This window comes from Macrobrachium rosenbergii, chromosome 51 (assembly GCF_040412425.1).
Source record: "Macrobrachium rosenbergii isolate ZJJX-2024 chromosome 51, ASM4041242v1, whole genome shotgun sequence".
Classification (NCBI taxonomy): Eukaryota; Metazoa; Arthropoda; class Malacostraca; order Decapoda; family Palaemonidae; genus Macrobrachium; species Macrobrachium rosenbergii.
The window spans coordinates 67,131,242-67,146,610 of record NC_089791.1 but is presented as its reverse complement, the minus strand read 5'-3'; the positions used below and the strand labels follow the sequence as shown (position 1 = coordinate 67,146,610).

The window sequence follows — 15,369 nt, the reverse complement described above, 5'->3', positions numbered from 1 at the left end:
CATGATATCCCTTTGATGTAGGTTCCACTGCTGAAGCCAATCAAATGCACAGAAAAGTCTCATTAAAGGGTGCTTCATGTTGTATGAAGGGGTACTCCTAATCCTTGACTGAAAAAATTTGTATCTACTGCAAGTGTAACAAACTTCTTCCTCTTTGATGCTATGACTATGGGCATCTTTCACATGGGATCTTCACTTAAAGTCAAGACCAAGCAAGACCTCTAATGAAATGTAGCTAAAGTTATCATGGTCTGGAAAGCTTTATTAACACAATCAGTACACAGCCCTTCAGTCTCCACAAACACTGAAATACTGTCCACTGCTGCTGCCTTGGAAATATCTGATACCTGAATTATTCAGGTTGGATTACCACTGGAAACATCACTCGTCTCACATGAGGCTCCTTAAAAAGAGAGAAGAGGCTCAACTCCTAAACTGATGTTTGCATTTGCAAGTCCTCTTCAAAGAGCTGCATCAATATTAAGCAACGTAACTTCATCAATGCTTGATTGAATTGTTTTAATATTATCTGGTGTCACATCAAAGGAGGTCATAAACACCGAAAATATTAGTAAAATTATTTTTTCTTTCAAGCTAAAATATGGTAACAAACATAAAATTCACGTTATAACATAATTAAAATCTTAAAAGCTCTTAAGACACTTTACTGTTACTTCTTAAGACAGTACTTTTTTAAGACAGCATTCTTTTACTCAAGTTTGTCAATTATTCAAGTTTGCCATTAACCAAATTATATTTTGTTAAGGAGTCCAGCTCTTTCTATAAATTAAAAAATTACCAAGGAGGCTAAAATTTACTACTTCTCCAAGTTTTCTACTGCGGTAGTGATGCTGTTACCATCCTGATATTTAAAAAGGAAATACCTCCACAGCTTTCCCAAGACTGACAAATATTACCAGCAAGTGTTGCACTCAACAAGAACAAAGTCATCACAGGAGGGCTGGGGTTGTTTGTCAATCAGAAATCCATGGGTTAAAAAGTGTATTAAATTCTCTAATGGCAGAGGGCAGTTTCCCTTTTTGGCATATTACTGTAGACTCACGGTAGATGGTCTGGTAATTTCCAACATTTCTGGTTTCTTCCAACCAAATTTTCCCCATGAGATTTGCAACGCCTCCTTTACTTTCATTCAGACTGCTGGGAAAACATCTATAAAGGGCAGAGTCAGTCTTAGTATAATACCTATTGCAAACTCTTTGCTGACTGTCTGCAATTTCATTGCCTATTATACCTATGTAGGCTAGAACCCAGAGGAAGTAAATTGCTATACCACAACAACTACCTAAAACATCCATTATTAAATCTCTAATACAACTGAGTGCTTGGTATTTAAACCCACCTAGGGATGACAGTACACTCAGAGAGTCAACAAAAACTATAGTTTATCTTGCCACATTAAAATTTCTTTTAAAACTATTAAAATTGCATATAATTCTACAGTAAAAACTGATGACAACAAGTACCAATGCACTCAAATTTTGGGAAAATCGCTGCAAGTCGAACGCCAACATCAGATTTAGAGCCATCACTGTATGTTGAAACTGCATCCCTGGGTAACCAAGCATGTTCTAAAAAAGAAGCCTGCAGTGCTTCTGATATCTCCTGCTTTTGCGCATTCAGAAATTTACAATATCTAGTCATGGAGGTATTGGATATTTGAAAGGCAGCATATTAATATTTCCTATATTTAATTTATTCAAAACAACTTTTCCTCTGAATGAAAAGGGCTGTGGCAGTTGGAGATAGTCTCTGTAATAAACAAAATATGTTTCCAACCTACATTGATAACTGCTAGAAATCTAAGCCTCTGAAACCTCATCCAGCATAGTCAGGAAGTGAAGATCCAAAGGAAGCTTGCCAACACCCACCAATACATTCAGAAGACAACTGGAATGTTCCTGTAGGTTTCTATTTTCCTTTACTATGAATGACATTTGAAATTTTCAATTTACTTGAGAGGTAAATGTGATTACCTTACATCCATAGCATAAATCTGGTAGATAGGATTAATGCCTTGTACAGTCTTAGCAGCTGTTTGTGGTCAGCACCCCAGGAAGTATGAAACACAACCATAATAAGGTCCTCTGACTTCATAAATCTGGCCTTAAGCAAATAAATGTTTAACCCTTTCACTGTGGAGAACGACAATAGTTCCCATAGATGTCTGCGTTTTAGCTGCGGAGAACAATTTTTCTCCACGCCATATAAGAAATTTTTTGCTAAGCGCCTCTTGCAGATGACGTATTTGGCTTCTACATCTGCCATCTACTGCTGATTTTATGAACTACTCACTGGCTGAAATGCTCTTCAAATCTTCTCTCAAGTCATTCACTGAATTTGGTACGTTTTCATTATTTTTACGCTATGTCTACATTAAATTATGATATATATCCACATTTTACAATAGCAGCATATGTATTTTGCTATATAAATCAATACTATTCATAGATTTATCATAATATCATGCTAGCAAAGTTCCCTTACCGAAAGTGAAAGTTTGTTTACATTAGGATCTGAAGGGTTGCCATGACAATTACAAGAATATATATGTATTTCATCGTCAATGAAGTTCAAAATGTGACAGATAATGGTGTTTCCAGATATTGATATACATATTTACTTAAGTAAATGAATAATAGCCAAATGACAAGCACATTTAGAGAAAAGAAGCTCCATTTCCTAAACCAGAAGTTTTGTTTACATTTGTTAGCTGTCGTGTAGGTTAGCTGCTTAGGCTGCCTATCGGTCCCTTCTTTGTTTTTGGATAAATTCTTGTTTTTCAATAGAATAAACCTCACATTTAGTAATTTAATTCAAATATTTAATATGCTATTGGCAAAATACTTGAAATTGCTTTGTTTTTATTAGTCAGCTGGCTTTGTCCCTTTAATTTTTCCCTTTAACTCTGGGTGTAGCCTACCCTTAGTAATGATTTTGTTTCTTTTCTTTTATAAGTATAAGATGGCCTCTACTTCTCGTCAAGTTTCTTTGGAAGAAACTGATGACATTTTATTTGGATCTGATTCAGAATTTAGGTCAGATATTGACGATCCTACGCCACAACAACAACAACAACAACAACAACAAACAACAACATAATCATCAACATCAATCATCATCATCATATCATCACCATGTCCCAGCAACATGCTCATCAACCACAGTTGATGTAACAAATTCATTACATTGGAATAAAATTAATTATAATAACAATAACTCCACTCAATTACGTAATGTTTTTGAGTACACAGCTTCCCATAAGGTAACTGATTTTGAAAACTTACATCCGTATGAGTTTCACAAGATTTTTTCAAGAAAAAATTTATGAACATGTTGCAGAAGAAACTATTAAGTATTTTAAATCAATGATAGCTACAAAACAACCTTTGCCAAGATCAAGATACCACCAGTGGTCAGATGTAACTGCTGATGATATAAAAGCTGTTGTTGCTATTAAAAGAGAAATGGGTATACTTCATAAACCCACAATCAAAAGGTACTTTAGTGAAAGTAGCTTTTTATTTAATACTCCTGGATTCAGAGAAGTGTTTTCAAGGGATAAATATCAGTTGATTAGATCAGCTATTCATTTTAGTGATAATGATCAGAAAGATGGAAATAATAGGCTCTCTAAGATTAGGCCAGTATTATATGGGAAGTACTATGTTAGCAATGAAGAAACCAGTACTGATGAGAGCGTGATAAAATTTAAAGGTAGGCTATTTTTCAAACAATATTTACCATCAAAGCCTTCAACTAAATAGGGAATAAAGGTATAGTCAATGACCTATGCACATACTGGTTACCTGCTTAAATTTAATGTACACTGTATACTGGGAAGGATTCTGCACATCAGCCATCAGAAGGGTTGGGTACCCATGTTGTTCTGTCTTTGTCAGAGGGTTACTAAAATTAAGGTCATATTATTTACGTGGACAGTTTTTATAACAGTGTGTACCTTTATGACAAACTACTTCAGAAAAAAACTTTAGCTTGTGGAATAGTTAGGATAAACAGGAAGGGTCTGCCAGCTGATATGAAACAAATAACTGTGAAAAATGGTATTTTCATTATAAAATAAGTTTTTAAATATACTTACCTGGTAGTTTTACATATATATAAAGTTTATCCAGAGAAATTGATAAGCCCTGCGTTCACGTAGCAGAAATTAAAATATGGGGAGTTGCGGCAATCGTTGATAAGATGGTCAGGTGGCCATACCTGAGTGCCCTCTACCAGGTAACTAGAACCATTCCCAATTGTCCTCAGAAATTTATGCCCCTGTTCTCAGAGGGGAGGAGGAAGGGAGATATTATATATGTAACTAGATTAGGTAAGTATATTTAAAAACTTATTTTATAATGAAAATACCATTTTTAAATATCTAACTTCCTGGTAGTTACATATATATAGCTGATTGACACCATTGGTGGTGGGTTAGAGAACCAAAACATCCATGTTTTGAGACATATCATACCTTGGGAATTCGTATAATTACTAAACACTAAAAATTAGCTGTAAACATACTCTGCAGATTCTTACCTGATAAGGAAGCTGGCTTCATAATTATCCTGCATCATTCGCCTGCATTCCTTGAGAGACCCAGAACCACCCATCCAGGGGCTGTAGCCAGTCTCTATGGGGCTGTCACACACTATGGTCCTCGACCTTAACATGACTAGACCACCACCCTTGCTATCCTGGCATAGCCATGGACAAAGAGCTGACCACCTGACCCACTAAAATCACTAAATAACACACTCCATAGGTGAAAAACCTAACTTAGACTTTAGCTGACTTCGTGAACCCCAGACTGTGGAAGGTTGCAACAACCTTCACAGACAACCTGTGAGTTCAAATCAAGAAAAAGGCAAGGGTATACAATAGGGAAAAAAAAAAAAAAAAGGTTATAGGGTAGAGGCAGTAGTACCCTCTCCAACTAACGAGTGGAAGCGCCGGAGGCAACGACCCAACGGACCCAGGGAACAGCAATCCTCATATTGGGTCTATACTTCTTTCAGGTAACAATCATGGTCCTAGAAGATAGATTTGCTTCGCCAAAAAGCGAACACAGAGTTTTCCAAAATCGATTTCATAGACCTGTTGTGTCTATAAGCCATGAAGTTGCCACAGCTCTTACTTCGTGAGCATTGACTTTTTGAGAGTTTAAAGCTTTTCTCTTGACATTCTTGGTGAGCTTCCCTTATTAAGTCCTTGATAAAGAACGCCAGTGCATTCTTTGATAAGGGTAACGGTTTCTTCACTGAGCACCAGAGGTGATCTGTCTGACCTCTCATGTTTCTGGTCCTTTGTAGATAAAATTTTAGGGCCCTAACAGGACAAAGGACTCTCTCTTTTCCTGTCCTACTAAATGAGACAGCCCTGGTATGGAAAAAGATCTGGGCCATGGTTGAGAAGGGTTCTCATTTTTAGCTAAAAACCAAGCTTGAAGTGAGCAGACTGCATTTTCCCCATTGAAGCCTACTATTCTGCTAAAGGCTTGTAGTTCTCCTACCCTCTTGGCTGTAGCCAAAGCGACCAGAAAAAGGGTCTTCTTAGTGAGATCCTTCCATGAAGCCTTGTCGAGAGGTTCAAACCTACTGGAGGTTAAAAATTTTAAGACAACATCCAAATTCCAAGAGGGGTCGGGTTGTCCTTCCTCTTAACTGTCTCAAAGGACCTTATGAGATCCGTGAGGTCCTTGTCTTAGACAGATCCAATATTTCTGTGACGGAAGACAGATGCAAGCATGCTTCGGTATCCCTTGATGGTAGATACTGCTAGGTTTAACTTGGGTTTTCCAATGCAGAAGAAAATCTGCCAGTTGAGTTAGAGAGGTACTGGAAGAGGAAATGTTGTTTTTCCTGCACCATTCCCTGAAAACGTCCCACTTTGATTGGTACAAATTGAGTGTGGACGATTCTCCTCGCTCTGGCGATGGCTCTTGCAGCTTCCTTGAAAAACCCTTCGCTCTTGCCAGTTTTTCGATAGTCTGAAAGGCAGTTAGACTGAGAGCGAGGAGATTTTGATGGTATCTCTCTATATGTGGTTGTCTGAGTAGATCGTTCCACAAGGTAACGATCTGGGGTGTCTACTAGCCACTCCATCACCTCCGTGATCCATGGTCTCATGGGCCAAAATGCTATCAGGGTCATGCGGGCGTCCCTTCGACTCTCTGAACTTCTTCATGACTTGTCTAGGATCTTGAATGGAGGAAAAGCATACATGTCTAGTCCCTCCCAATTCATGAGGAAGGCGTCCACCGCCACTGCTTCCTGGTCTGGGACTGAGAGCAGTAGACTGGTAACCTCTTCGTTCTCTGTGTTGCAAAGAGGTCCATTGGACGTTCTCCCCACAGATTCCAAAGCCTGTTGCACACATCGTGATGTAGGGTCCATTCTGTCGGGAGAACCTGTCTTCCTCTGCTGAGAAGATCCGCTCTGACGTTCTTCTCTCCCCAACAAACCTCGTGGTGATCAGAGTTAAGTTGTGGTTTCTGCCCACAGCAGGAGATCTTTGGCTGCCTCGAAAGGGAAAACGAACGAGTGCCACCCTGTTTCCTGATGTAGGCCAACGCTGTGGTGTTGTCGCGTTGACCTGTACAATCTTGTTCTGGACCTTCTCCTGAAAGTGGACTAGTGCAAGATGAATGGCCACCAGTTCCTTTGACATTTATATGCCATTTCTTCTGATGGTTTTCCATAAACCTGAGATCTCGCCCTTCCCCAGTGTTGCACCCCATCCCATGTCCGATGCGCCTGAATACAACACTAGGTCGGGTTCTTTTGTTTGAAGTTCGAGGCCTACTTGAAGTTTTTTGGGTCGTTCCACCAACTCAAATGTTTTTGATTCCCAGAGGGATACGGAAGAAACTCTCCAGATCTTGGCCTTGTTTCCAATAGCTTGACAGATGGAACTGAAGTGGACGAGATGCAGTCTTCCCAGGGAGACAAATTGTTCCAGTCGAGGAGAGGGTCCCCAGCAGACTCATCCATTCCCTCGCCGAACAGGTCCATCTCCCAGAAAGAGCTTCACCTTTTCTAAACAATCTAGAATGTCTTTCTTGGGCTGGAAAAGCCCGAAAAACCACTGACTGAATCTCATCCCCAGGTAGATGATGTCCTGTGAAGGCGTTAGATGGGATTTGGCTAGATTTACTACCAGACCTAATTGTTGCGTCAAATTCATTGTAACTTGTAGATCCTCCAGACACTTTGCTTGCGATCTGGCTCTGATTAGTTAATCGTCCAGGTACAGAAACTCTTATCCCTTTAGATGTAACCAGTGAACACCTCGATTAAAATCGAGAGAAAACGAAGGAGCCGTGCTTAGTCCAAAACAAAGTGCTCTGAACTGATAGGTTGTCCCCGAGATGCACAAACCTCAGATATTTTCTGTAGAGGGTGAATTGGGACGTGAAAATACGCGCCCTGTAGGTCTATTGAAACCATCCAGTCTTCCTGTTTGGTGCCTGCTAGACTGACGCAGATGTCTCCATGGCAAACTTGACTTTGCTTACGAATTTGTTCAGTGGACTTACGCCCAGAACTGGTCTCCAACCCCTGAGCTGCTTGGGTACCAGAAAAAGTCTGTTGTAAAAACCTCTGACGAGAGGTCCTTTACCTCTTCTATTGCTGCTTTTGATAGCATCTGGGTCACCTGTTCTTGAAGAGCTGCTGCTTTGCTCCCTGATAGGATAGCTGTCAACTCAACGGTTCTTGTGAAAGAGGGGCTTCCTTAGGAATGGGATCTTGTATCCTTCCTTCAAAACTTGGACTGTCCAGTTGTCCGCTCCCCTTTCCTCCACTCTTGCCAAAAGTGGGATAACCTGGCTCCCACTTGTGTCTGGAGGTTGTTGTGATCATTTCTTGATTTGGGTTGCTGCTTGGGGTTCTTAGAAGTTGTCCTCCAGCAGCCATTCTCTGAGGACCTCCTCTCAAAGGGCTCTCCTACGAAAGGGCTGTCCTCCAGGAGGAGCTGAATCCTTGTCCTTCCTGGCTAAAAAGTTTGCCGGAAGAACTTTCCTAGCAGTCCTTGTGATCAGATCTTGCGTTGATTGTTGCAAAGGGCTGCTGATAGTCCTTAACCAGCTCTGAAGGGAAGAGCTGTTTAGATAAGGAGCATACAACAGTTCAGATTTCTGAGCTAAAGTCACTCCAGACGACACCTGAAGTTGAACACAACATAGCTCTCTTCTTTGATAACACCTGCTGTGAAAAGGGCAGAAAGTTCGACCGACCCGTCCTCACAGCTTTATCCAGACAGGCAATAAGGTGCATTTCCCGTGTCATTCTTCTGATCTGAAACCTCTGCAAGAGCTGCAAGAGTCCAGTCCATCAAGCTGAAGACTTCAATAGTTCTGAAGAGGCCTTTCAGCAAATGATCCAACTCTCAGTGGACCACAGAACCTTGGCTTTAGTCATGGCTGTTCTTCGTGAAGAGTCAACGAGGTCTGGAGAAGTCCCCTTGGGAGGAGGCAGGAACTCCCAAACCAGAGCTTCTCCCAGTCTCGTACCACACGCTGGATCTAGAAGCCAATCTTGTGATGGGGGAAAGGAGAAAGTTGTCTTTCCTGTTCCTTCTTCTTCAAAATCCAATCATTCAGTGTCGAAAAGGCTTCTTCACTGATTTGGCAACACTGTCTTCTTGAATGAGGAAGACTTCTGGGGTCTACCCATCAAAACCAGAGGAGGACCGAGGTACGGCCTGATGAAAATTTAGGAAATAAGTCCGCCAAAAGAGTAAGAAGTCTTTTCAGATCAGCGGCATGAAGAGTTTCTTGAGTTTCCTCTTCCAAGATCTCTTCCAGCAGGGATCCGCTATTTCGATGTCGAACGAGAGGGGGAAAGAAGAATCGAGGACTTTGCTCAACACGCAGGTCCGACTTGCTGCGAGGGAGCAGCTCGATCCTTGTTCCCTCCCAGGTCAACCGAAGGCGGCTTGTTGCAGGGGAAGCGTCTATGAGCGCTGCAACACGCAAAAGGGCGCTCTTGCTGGTTGTTAGCATCTTGTTGTTCTGATTCTTGCCTTACCCTCTTCTTGGGTCTGTTGACGCCCCTTAGATTCCTTCTTGTGTGTTTCTTTCTTAGTCCTTTGCGACTTGTAAGAGTCAAAAGAGACGCAAGGGACTGCTGGACTTCCGACAAGAACTTTACTTGAGGTGCCGCTTGCTGCTGGGAAACAACTGGAGATGGCACTGCACTAGCTTCCACAACCGGAGACTCTAGCTGGGATCTTTTGATGAAGAGGTGGTGACGCAGCTATGCACACGCCCCATTCTGGGGCGGGGAGAAGCGTGAACTGAAGTCATGTAAGCGTCTTCTTCCGAGAAACAAGAGGAACGTCGTAGCTATGCGTCTTACGCCTGTTTAGCAGAAACGAGTCTTCTTCCGACAGGAATCTCTCTGGAGAGCTCCATTTGCTGCAAGAGGGTTGTTGGAGCGGGAAGGGGGACCTGCGTCGAGCTTGATAGGTCTAGACTCTTGTGACTGACGCCAACCACCTCTGGGTCTTGCGTCATCCGAGGAAGACGAACACGCCCTCATCTCGCCTTTCCTGGGCCAGGGGAGCGCCTGGGATGCGTCAACAGGATCGCCGAGGACGTCCCTCGTTGTTCAACGCTCTCACCTCCCTTAGCCTGTCGACGTTCCTTCTCCCAGGGTTGGGGAGCATGGAAGAGGTCTAGGGCTAGGAGCGTGACAGACACCTAACGGACGCACCCTCCACTGCACTAACACTGTCACCGAACTTTTGTTGCAAACTATGCACTGCCCCCACATCACTTCCCTATCCGAAGAAAGGGATTGCAGAAACTCCTATGGCCGAAATAGCAGCCATTATATCCTCTTTTAAAGACGGATTACTTACTCCCGACTCCGCAGGAGGATCGGGTACTAAAGCCTTAGGGTTAGGATCAGAATATTAGTATCAGACAAGTTAGAAAGGACTTGACTATCAGAAGACCTAGCTGAAAGGACACTGGAAGATCTAGCTCTCCTAATTCTGTCCTTTTCCAATCGCCTCACATAGCGATCATCTCTCCACTCTTTCTCGGACAAACTTTCACACTCCTTGCATCTATCATCAAGTGCACACACATGATCTTTGCATTTCTTACAAACTGTGTGGGGATCAAGAGCAGCCTTGAAAGCCGGTTCTTGCATCCCCTAACACACATTCTAACAACAGGGTCAGCCATCTTGAAAAGCAAGTACAAAGAACAATTGTAACAGTCAGAAACCGAACAGATAGGTTAACAATGAGAAACGAAAATCCAGGGAAGATCCAAAATCAGCGAAAGCCATCAACAAAAACCAAACAAGTAATGGGTACTTCACCAATTGTAGTAAAGCAAACCAAAGTAGAGCGAATTTCCAACGTGTTGATAGAACGACGGCAGGGAATTTCTGAGGACAATTGGGAATGGTTCTAGTTACCTGGTAGAGGGCTCAGGTATGGCCACCTGACTCATCTATCGCGATTGACACAATTTTGAATTTCTGCCTGGCAATGATTTAATCAGGGATAAAGCTATATATATGTAACTACCAGGAAGTTAGATATTTAAAAAGGGAGCTTTACCACTAACATGGGTGAGAAGTGATGGTAAAATGCTTGCTTGTTCTTGGCAAGACACAACCAAGGGAGACAGAGAAATTGATAAGCCCTGCGTTCATGTAGAATATAATAAGTATATGGGGGGAGTTGATAAGTTTGATCAACTTTGTTCAACATATCCTTACAAAAGAAAGAGCCAGAAATGGTACCAAGTCATTTGGCACTTTATAGTTGAGGCAGCATTAGTAAACTCAAACTTATGTTATAATATTCAGAATCCCACTGTTAAGCTTGATAAAAAAAATTCCGGGAAAAAATTATTAACACTGTTAGAAGGGTATAAGGGGAGCAAAACTCAAAGAAGGGGTAGATATTCAAATCCTATGGAATCTAGATTAACTGAAAGGCATTTTCCAGCACAGTATGTTAACAAAAACCACAAGCCCCAATATGTTGTATGCTCTACCTTGCCAAAGAATTGCTTGAAGAAAGGTCAAGGAGAATGTAAGAGAAAGCAAACAACCTATTTTTGTGATCAGTGTGTTGAAAAGCCACCTCTCTGTATCAATCCATGTTTTGAGACATATCATACCTATAGAGTGTACAAAAATATATCTGCAGGTAAGTCTGGAAAATAAATTGATGAATTAGGTAAAGGATTGTTGGTGAAATTAATAAAGTCATCTAAGAAAAAGAATTATTTGTGATTTTTCTTAATTTTTACCTTTTTATCAAATAATTCAAGTCAGAAAATGATATATCCAAGCAAAAATAATGTTAAATTCTGAAAATAAAATGGTTCTAGAACACAAAAATTGGTTTCAGTAAATTTTAAGCATTTTCAATTTTTCACTGAAAATTTGCACAATGCTGTGAAACGTACGTATTCGCAAATCCGCAGCGAAAGGGTTAAATGAGAGCTTACTATCAAATATCTACCCCAGGAACGCTGCTTCTCTAACACAAGGAACCTTTGTCCATTCATATGTAAACCTGGATCCGGATGGATATCCCTTATTTGACAAATTAATACAGTTCTTGTTGCCAAGAATCTAAAACCACATATTTATGCCAATTTCACTATTCTGTTGATACTTTGCTGAAGTTGTGATTATACCACTACCATTCTTGAGGCTGCCAATGATATTGAGAGCTCATCCACAAATAATGAGTACATACATTATATTCTTGGGGATTATTTTTGCAATGACACCGATAGCTGGTGCAGAAAAGGTAACACTTTAATATTCTACCCTGGGGATACCCTCTTCCTGATACCTCACACTTGAGTGTTGATCTTGTTTGTACTTTAATCTCACATATAATACAATCATCGAGGTCCTGCAAAATACACCACTTCCATGAGGTCTAATATCCCTCGCAAAATACACCACTTCCATGAGGTGTAATATCCCTTTTCTAAATAATACTAACATGTTGTTTGGATGCGAATGCTGTCTTGTAAAACTAATTTATAATAATGATGAACACATAACTTTTCCAAGTCACAGTCATCTTAAATATGCTAACACTGCATAATAAGAAAATTGTAGGATAAATGAATTCATCATTGAATTTAGGCTGTAAAGTCAGGCACACCCTGCCATTCAGTGCTTATGACAGCGAAAAGGAAGAGCTGTGGTGGCTGGACAAGATATAACATATTAAGAAAATAATTTGAAATGAAGTACAAGGATCCAAAGATGAAACTAGGAGAAAACCCCACAAGAAGTGGAATGAAGGTCAAGTTGAAGGCTAAGAATTGGGTGCAGCTAGGGGGCTGAAGGGATGTTGCAAGTACTTTCATGTAGTGCCTACAGTGCAAGTAACTTTATATTTGCTTTGCTTTACCTATTGCACAAAGCTCCGAGGCATTATTGAAACTTGACTTTATTTGCCAAAGACTTAACTAGAATATATCTAAAAAAAACCTTTAACTATATTGTACCTGCGTTTCATTGCTGAGGAGCTGATCACGTGCCTCTTGCACCATATTCTTGCAAAGTGTGCAAATGTCATCATTATCCTCTGGTAATATCTGCTTCTCCCATATTGTCTGGATGCAATGCCTAACAGCCCCACATTCCTTGGCATTCCTGCAGAAGAAAAATGCAATAAGAAAATCTGATGCTAACAATACAAGGTGAACATTAAGAGCACCATTAGTTAACTCCCCTGGTTAACAAGTTTTTCACACCCAATTCATAACAAGAAGGTATACGGTTAAAAATCCACCCCACACTCTCCAAGTAGAAAATCTAAAAACTGCAAAATCTTAAGCAGATCAACTTTGTGGCAGATTTTTGTTTTTATCAACTTGGCTTAGTAATATTTTCCTTAAGAATGCAGCTCTCCTAATAACACTTTCTCTGCACTCTTTTCAATTTAAATGAACGACAAAGACATCCTAGTCATATCAAACGACAGGGAGTCACAAAATGGAGACAGACCACCTGTTTAGGGCAGCCTCCCTGGTAAACAATATCACAATTTTTTAAAGCAAATTATATTTTTCCTAACTATACAAACCTGAGGTCCTTTACACTAGGAATTACTTTCACCATAGCTGGAAATGGCCGTTGAACTTTCGAACAAAGTGGTTAAACAGTTAACTACCGTCTGGGAGGCCAGAGTCCTGCCTGCCCGGATGTAAACATTCCAATTTGCCTTTCGGCCCAGGTGTCAGATTGAGGGGGTGGCATGAGGTGGGTATGAAAATGTAATGTAAAGGACCTCAGGTTTGTATAGTTAGGAAAAATTCAATTTACTTTAAAAAATTGTGATTTGTTCCGACACGATATACAAGCCATCAGTCCTTTACGTCAGGAAGACTCACTGGTTGAGGGAGGAATCTGAGTGAGTCTCTATGAACTGACTGGAGTTTGCTACACCTTGGGTTCCTTTCCTGGTTGACCGAGCGAGGAAGGAAAAACCTGCCTCTGACAAAGTGATCGGGTTGCAGGAAACGCAAGATCGTCACTTCTGGGCTTTTTCATATGAATGAGGAAGCCATCATTTCATACAAAAATAGGCTAGGATAAACCTTAAACAGTCAGCTACAGTAAGGCAAATAAAGGCAGTCCCCGGTTATATAACAGCATGAAGATAACCGAAAATCACCAATTTTTGGTTATCGGCACCTCTGTTAAAAATTTATCAGCACCAACACCCAATTATCAGTGCTGATCAGCGGAATCAGCACAGAGCTAAAAATTGGTGATTTTCATCGCTAAACAAGCGCCGATAAACCAGATAGCCTATAACAAGGGACTGCCTGTGCACGTATCAGCTTTGTCTTATTGTCATGGTCTCCTTCCTTCCCTTGCTAGAGGAAGGAGCGGGCTTGCTTCTATGATCCTGAAAGGAAATAGAACAGAAGCTCGAAGTGTATGCTTACCTGCATCGACCGCCAGATCCAGTATGTAACGGCATGTCCACTCTCTGCCCGCAGGAAGAGAGGCAGGGGAAGGGAAGGGAAGGGAAGGAAAGGCCAGTCACTCCCACATTCATTCTCACATCCACAACCACACACCCTAGGCAAGATGCAACCCTGTCCCGTTAGAGGAGCTGGGTAAGCTACACAACTTGTTGAGCAGCCACCACAGGTCCCAAGGAAAAGATGTCCAAGAACTTGTGGGCAATATCCCAAAGGTAGAAAGAAGTGAAAGTGGTCTGTTGAGACCAAAGCCCACTTTCAATACCTGAGGAACTGACAGGTTCTTCCAGAATGCGAGGGTCGGACCAATGCTCCAGACTTTGTGAGCCCTCAGGCAGAAGGTACTGGTGTCATCTTCTCCAGCAGCAGAGTAGTCTCCTAATCATCTCATGAAGCCAGAAGAAATCGTGTTCTTGAACACTTCTTTCTTGGCCGAGACAGCACTAACGAAGAGTTGTTGACACTCTGGCCAGAGATGGCGAGTTCTCTTCAGATAGCGCCGCAGCACTCTAACAGGACACAGCAGGGCCATCATCTGGGCCATTACCAACAAAGTCCTCCAGGGCGGGGATTGTGAAGGACTCAAACCTAGAGTCAGGGACTGATGGGTTGAGTCTTTGCTAAGAAGTCCGGGATGAAATAGAGCATAACTGATCCCCATCCCCTCAAGTGTTTAACATCAAAGGAAAGTCCGTGAAGTTCTACTCTCTTCGCCGATGCCGGGGCAAGCAGGAAGATGGTCCTGAGGGTCAGATACCTGTCTGACAACTTTTGTAAGGCTCGTACGGTGCATGAGTCAGGCTCCTTAGAACGAGAGCCACATCACATGCAGGGGGCCTGAGTTCCCAGGGTGGGCAAGACATCTCGAAGCTCCTCATCAGTAGAGAAATCTTGAAAGAAGAGGAGATATCTACTCCCTTCAGCTGCAAGACTAAGCAGTGTGGCTCTGTAGCCTTTTATAGCTGAAAAGGAGAGAGGCTTCTCTCAGCGAAGAAAGACGAGGAAGTCCGTGACCTGCCGAACAGTAGCTCCGACTGGAGAGATACCCTGTCTATGACAACAACCACAGAAGACGGCCCACTTTCCCTGGTAGACCAATGCAGAGGACTGCCGGAGGTGTCCAGCCATCTCCATTGCTGCGCAATGCGAAAAGTCTCTCATTCGCGGGAGATGCTGGATAACCGCCAGCCATGAAGACACAGGGAGTGCAGTCTGGTGGTACTGCTCTACGTAGGGTTGACATAGCAGGTTGGGCCAGGGAGGAATCTCTCTTGGTGCCTCAGAAAGAAGAGCTAGCAGGTCGGGATACCAAACAGCCTGCGGCCATTTGGGAGCCACCAGAATCATCCTGAGAT

At 41.9% G+C, this 15,369-nt stretch overlaps 1 protein-coding gene across 1 annotated transcript in view; it reads right to left on the bottom strand.

Annotated features, from left to right (window-relative positions):
* Nucleotides 1-15,369, bottom strand: part of Sap-r (Saposin-related) — a 168,492-nt gene that overhangs the window by 120,874 nt on the left and 32,249 nt on the right. Inside the window, exon 4 of the mRNA XM_067095684.1 lies at nucleotides 12,527-12,674. Within this exon, the coding sequence (XP_066951785.1) occupies nucleotides 12,527-12,674 (148 nt within the window). The remainder of the gene's footprint in view (nucleotides 1-12,526; nucleotides 12,675-15,369) is intronic.